Source organism: Salvelinus alpinus, chromosome 26 (genome assembly GCF_045679555.1).
Source record: "Salvelinus alpinus chromosome 26, SLU_Salpinus.1, whole genome shotgun sequence".
Taxonomy (NCBI): Eukaryota; Metazoa; Chordata; class Actinopteri; order Salmoniformes; family Salmonidae; genus Salvelinus; species Salvelinus alpinus.
In genome coordinates, this window is record NC_092111.1 from 25160593 (window position 1) to 25167393 (window position 6801).

Here is a 6801-nt window from a genome sequence, read left to right on the forward strand (position 1 = left end):
ATACGTTACGCACGCGTTGTGGAACGTTACGCCCCTTAACGATTCAACGCGATGACGACAGGCTGAGACGCGGCACAGGGCTGTCATCGATAAATTCCGTGCCTCCATACGAAATTATTGTTTGGTTCTCAACAAGCAGCCAGAGACTAACGTTCAAGACTATAAATGCAAATAGGGTGTCGTTTCAGATGTATTCCCTATTGAAAGTAATGTTATTCTACATAGAGCAGTAGGCCTATATGCCTAATCTCATTATATAGGCACTGTCTAGAAATGTTATATAATAGTAAGCGTAATCACACGTGGGCTAAAAGCTGGAGCCTAGGCCTAGCCTACTTATTGTAATGACACTAGGCTAACTTCATTTACCAATGATTTATACTGAAGTTTATTTCTATAACTGTCTTCATTCCAACATGAATGAGGCAGGCTTTTCAGTTCACACACTTTACGTAAAGATAATGTGGGTGTGTACTGTCTAGGCTACAATAAATCCAAGCTGCCGTGTGTAGGCTAGCTGACGGAGGTCCAGAGGTCCGCTAGGTGGCAGCAGCACCCTATCTAGATTGTCCCTCTAGTGAAATGAACCACTGGACCACTTTCAGACAATGATCACATAGATATGGCAGCCTGAAAACTATACTCTATATATGCTATGCACACCGTAGACAGAACATTGAGAGAACATTGTGATCCCTCATGTTTGTGTGTGTGGGGGGTGTCACATCAGTCAACACTCAAATGAGCAGTGGTGGAGAATGTACCCAATTGTCATACTTGAGTAAAAGTAATGTACCCAATTGTCATACTTGAGTAAAAGTAATGTACCCAATTGTCATACTTGAGTAAAAGTAAAGATACCTTAATAGAAAATGACTCCAGTAGAAGTGAAAATCACCCAGTAAAATACTACTTGAGCAAGGCAATCCTTCCGACCCCTTGACCACACTGCCATTCCAGTGAGTGTGTTTGGAGGGCAGGAGCTTTATACAAAGTTCTCTCCCTCTCTCTCTCTTCTCTCTTATCTTCTCTCTCTTACAGCTGCTTATAAACCTGATCATATAACTTGTTCACCCTGAACTTGTACTGAACATACATTTCTTATTCAGTATGAAGTTATTCATGACTTCTACATGATAACACAACACGTCAGTATGACTATGACAATACAGTGAGCGCAGTCCTTTCACCTTCTCTGTGCTCTCTTTAATCCTCGCGCCTGCTTCTACGTTCAACTTAATGGTCAGAAACGGGGCGCACTATCCCCAATTCCCATTTTATCTAATCTCTCGCCACAGCTCCCTCTCTCTCAATTTCAATTTCAATGCAAGGGATTTATTGGCATGGGAAACATATGTTAACATCGCCAAAGCAAGTGAAGTAGATAATAAACAAAATTGAAATAAACAATAACAATTCACAGTAAACATTACACTCACAGAAGTTCCAAAAGAATAAAGACATGTCAAATGTCATACTTTGTCTATATACAGTGTTGTAACGATGTGAAAATAGTTAAAGTACAAAAGGGAAAATAAATACAAATAAATGTGGGTTGTATTTACAATGGTGTTTGTTCTTCACTGGTTGCCCTTTTCTTGTGGCAACAGGTCACAAATCTTGCTGCTGTGACGGCATGCTGTGGTATTTCACCCATTAGATATGGGAGTTTATTAAAATTGGGTTTGTTTTCAAATTCCTTATGGATCTGTATAATCTGAGGGAAATATGTGTCTGTACATACATTTTGCAGGAGGCTAGGAAGTGCAGCTCAGTTTCCACCTCATTTTGTGGGCAGTCTGTATATAGCCTGTCTTCTCTTGAGAGCCAGGTCTGCCTATGGTGGCCTTTTTCAGTAGCAAGGCTATGCTCACTGAGTCTGTACATAGTCAGAGCTCTGTTTATTTGTTAATTCTTTCCAATGTGCCAAATAATTATATTTTTATTTTCTCATGATTTGGTTGGGTCTAATTGTGTTGCTGTCCTGGGGCTCTGTGGGGTCTGTTTGTGTTTGTGAACAGAGTCCTAGGACCAGCTTGCTTAGGGGACTCTTCTCCAGGTTATGTAGGTGATGGCTTTGTTATGGAAAGTTTGGGAATCGCTTCCTTTTTGGTGGTTGTAGAATTTAACGGCTCTTTTCTGGATTTTGATCATTAGCGGGTATCGGCCTAATTCTGTTCTGCATGCATTATTTGGTGTTTTACATTGTACACTGAGGATACTTTTGCAGAATTCTGCATGCACAGTCTCAATTTGGTGTTTGTCCCATTTTGTGAATTCTTGGTTGGTGAGCGGACCCCAGAACTCACAATCATAAAGGGCAATGGGTTCTATAACTGATTCAAGTATTTTTAGTCAGATCCTAATTGGTTTGTCGAATTTTGTGTTCCTTTTGATGGCATAGAAGGCCCTTCTTGCCTTGTCTCTCAGCTCATTCACAGCTTTGTGGAAGTTTCCTTTGGCGCTGAGGTTTAGGCCGAGCTATGTATAGTTTTTTGTGTGCTCTAAGGCAACGGTATCTAGATGGAATTTGTATTCGTGGTCCTGGCGACTGTACCTTTTTTGGAACACTATTATTTTTGTCTTACTGAGATTCACTATCAGGGCCCAAGTCTGACAGAATCTGTGCAGAAAGTCTAGGTGCTGCTGTAGGCCCTCCTTGGTTGGCGACAGAAGCACCAGATCATCAGCAAACAGTAGACATTTGACTTCAGATTCTAGTAGGGTGAGGTCTGGTGCTGCAGACTGTTCTAGTGCCCTCGCAAATTCATTGATATATATGTTGAAGAGGGTGGGGCTTAAGCTGCATCCCTGTCTCACCCCATGGCCCCGTGGAAAGAAATGTTTTTTTTTTGCCACTCTTGTTGTTTCTGTACATGGATTTTGATAATGTTGTATGTTTTTCCCTCAACACCACTTTTCATCAATTTGTATAGCAGACCCTCATCCAAATTTAGTCAAAAGCTTTTTTGAATTCAACAATGCATGAGAAGACTTTGTTTTGTTTTGTTTGTTTGTAAAGTACAGGATGAATACGTGTTCTGTCGTACGGTAATTTGGTAAAAAGACAATTTAACTTTTGCTCAGTACATTGTTTTCAGTGAGGAAATGAACTAGTCTGCTGTTAATGATAATGCAGAGGATTCTCCCAAGGTTGCTGTTGACGCATATCCCACGGAAGTTATTGGGGTCAAATTTGTCTCCACTTTTGTGGATTGGGTTATCAGTCCTTGGTTCCAAATATTTGGGAAGATGCCAGAGCTAAGGATGATGTTAAAGAGTTTAAGTATAGCCAATGTGAATTTGTGGTCTGTATATTTTATAATGTCATTGAGGAAACCATCAATACCACTGGGCTTTTTGGGTTGGAGGGTTTGTATTTTGTCCTGTAGTTCATTCAATGTAATTGGAGAATCCAGTGGGTTCTGGTAGTCTTTAATAGTTGATTCTATGATTTGTATTTGATCATGTATATGTTTTTGCTGTTTGTTCTTTGTTATAGAGCCAAAACAATTGGAGAAGTGATTTACCCATTCATCTCCGTTTTGGATAGATAACTATTTTTGTTGTTGTTTGTTTAGTGTTTTCCAATTTTCCCAGAAGTGGTTAGAGTCTATGGATTCTTCAATTACATTGAGCTGCTCCTTCTTTTCCGTAGTGTATTTCTGTATTGTTTTAGTGATTCGCCATAGGGAAGGCGTAGGCTCAGGTTTTCTGGGTCTCTCTGTCTCTCAATTTCTTTCTTAGGTTGTTGCATTCTTCATCTCTGTCTCTCTCTCTCGCTCTCGCCCCTCTCTAACGCGGTCGTCACTAGTTACCACAACCACAAAGTCATAAACCCCGCCTATTTCTGAAATGTATCTTCTTAAAATGTGATTTTAAACCTAACCCGATCCTTAACCTCACTGCTAACGTTATGCCTAACACTAACCTTAAATTAAGACCAAAAATCAAATTTTTGTTTCCTGAATTTTTACGATATAGCCAATTATGACTTTTTGGCTTTGGTAACTAGTGGAAACCCTCTAACTCACTCACACGGTCAGTATCTGTCGGGGAAAGTCGCTTTCAGCAGAACCGACTGTTGTGTCTGTGGGATTCATTTCAATAATGAGCTACAGACAGACACGCTTTCCTGCATCTCTCATTCTCTATCTAACTGCAGTATATTCGTGTATTTGCGAGCATGCTGTGGATTCTATTATACTGTTGAGTCTTCTACGGGTGTAGTCAGAGGAGACGGACCGTCTGAACTAAACTAGCCGCAGAAGTCTCATCTCGGCGGGGGTCGCATTTTGTGTAGCACCCTGGTTCAAAGAACCCCCCAAAAAACAAAGAAATATGGAGAAGTTGGAACATGGAAACAGATCAGAGGAAGAGTGTGAATCTCACGAGGAGGAAGAGTTGGACCCCAGGATCCAGGTACAGTGATTAGCCTAGCTGTTATTATTGTAGCAAGATAGATATTTTGATGTTATTACGTTATTAGGCATGTCGGAATGACAATGGGACATGAGGTGGTAAAGAGAAGTGAAGGTTATCTAGAGGCAACACACACACACACACACACACACACACACACACACACACACACACACACACACACACACACACACACACACACACACACACACACACACACACACACACACACACACACACACACACACACACACACACACACATGTTCAACGTTTAACCATCTCCAGATGTGTTAGGGCCTGGCTGAGATGATGACATATTTGAATTAACGTTCCCCTGCTTTCCTTTTCATACCTCCATCTTTTTCGCTTTCCCTCCAATTCTATTCCCCTCATTCCATTCTCCTTCTTCTCTCTATTTACGCACACCATCCTTTCTCTTCCCAATCTCTGCATTCTTTATCTCTCATTCTCTTTCCACCCTATATCCTCCTCTCTTTATTCTCTCCCTCCTTCTCTCTATTTTCTCCCTCCTCTCAATTTTCCCTCCTGTCCTCTCTCCTCCTTCCCTCCTCCCTGTCTCCTGTGTGTTATGTGTAAACAGGGGGAATTGGAGAAGTTGAACCAGTCTACAGATGACATCAACCGCTGGGAGACAGAGCTGGAGGTAGGCCAGTAATGCAGGAAATTGTAAACTTGTAGTGTATTTGGAATTTTAAAAGGCTTCTGAAGTTTGTAATTTCCACTTTGAAATTTCAGACTTGATTTTCCCTTACGAAAACTGAATCAACCCCTACAAAAATTTCCAATTATAATCCAGATAATCATTCACATTTCCTATTGCTGCAGGATTATTTTCCTGCTGTAGCAAACTGGCTCAAATTAAGATCCTACATCTGTAGAGAACACGGTCCCTGTGTGATGCGTGTCACAGTTTTCGTGGATGGAATTTCTGGTCAGAAAAACTCTCACACAGCACATTTCCAGCTGCCCCTCCCTACTCCCTATTCGTCCCTATTCTCTACTCCCTATTCCCTACCCCCTACTCCGGATATAAACACACTATTTAAAGTTTCTATAATGCTAAATTGAGGTTGTTTTTGGATAGATGTCACAGCTGTCGTAAGAAGAGGACCAAGGTGCAGCGTGGTCAGCGTACATACTTTTAATAGTAGATGTCACCAACAAAACAATAAACAATACCAAAACAAACCGTGAAGCTTAAGGCAAAGTGCCATCAAACAAAGTTAACTTCCCACAAAGACAGGTGGAAAAAAGAGCTACCTAAGTATGGTTCTCAATCAGAGACAACGATAAACAGCTGTCCCTGATTGAGAACCATACCCGGCAAAAACATAGAAATAGAAAATCATAGAAACACAAAACATAGAATGCCCACCTCAACTCACGCCCTGACCAAACCAAAATAGAGACATAAAAAGGATCTTTAAGGTCAGGGCGTGACAATAGAAGAGGAGCTTGTTCCTGGTTTGGAGGGACACAACTCTGCCCTGTATTTGAGCCTTTAGCAGTATGTTCCAAGACTGACTTCTTAATTTCCTCCTAAACCATCTCCTTTTCTTTTCTGGTTTTCATTAGAAATATGATCTCTTCCAAACTCTTCCCTTTGAGCCCAGAGAGGTTAAAACAACAACAGAGGGAGAGAGAGAGTGTTAGGGGGAGAGACACAGAGAGAAAGAGAGGCAGAGAGAGAGAGATAGGGGGAGAGACAGAGAGAGAGAGAAAGAGAGGGAGAGAGAGAGAGGGGGAGAAAAAGAGGGAGATGGTGAGAGGGAGAGAGAGAACAGGAGTGAGAATGGGAGATAGAGTGAGTGAGAGAGGGAGAAGAAGAGAGCGAGTTTCCTAAAAACATTGACTACTTTAGTGGAAATGTCAGTATATTCCTTGTGTTTCAGGAAGAGTACACATATATTATACACATCCACATGTAATGCATGTGTTATACACACAGTGTGTTGTATATCTCTAGGAATCTAGTCCATCGAAAGAGAATGTCTGAAGGCGAGGTATGTTAGGTATGTCAAGTTGTTTACGTTATAAACAAAGGTGACTCTGACCCCATCTAGAGACCCTGTAGGGTAGACTGGCCTGATGCCCTCTAGAGACCCTGTAGGGTAGACTGGCTTGACCCCGTCTAGAGACCCTGTAGGGTAGACTGGCCTGATGCCCTCTAGAGACCCTGTAGGGTAGACTGGCTTGACCCCGTCTAGAGACCCTGTAGGGTAGACTGGCTTGACCCCGTTTAGAGACCCTGTATGGTAGACTGGCTTGACCCCGTCTAGAGACCCTGTAGGGTAGACTGGCTTGACCCCGTCTAGAGACCCTGTAGGGTAGACTGGCTTGACCCCGTCTAGAGACC

General features: G+C 41.9%; 1 protein-coding gene across 1 annotated transcript in view; it reads left to right on the forward strand.

Moving 5' to 3' along the window:
* The first annotated feature begins 3856 nt into the window (after window positions 1–3856).
* Window positions 3857–6801, forward strand: part of LOC139555033 (SH3 domain-binding protein 5-like) — a 24195-nt gene continuing 21250 nt past the window's right edge. Inside the window, exons 1-2 of the mRNA XM_071368419.1 lie at window positions 3857–4422; window positions 5026–5088. Of these exons, the coding sequence (XP_071224520.1) occupies window positions 4342–4422; window positions 5026–5088 (144 nt within the window). The 5' untranslated portion in view covers window positions 3857–4341. The remainder of the gene's footprint in view (window positions 4423–5025; window positions 5089–6801) is intronic.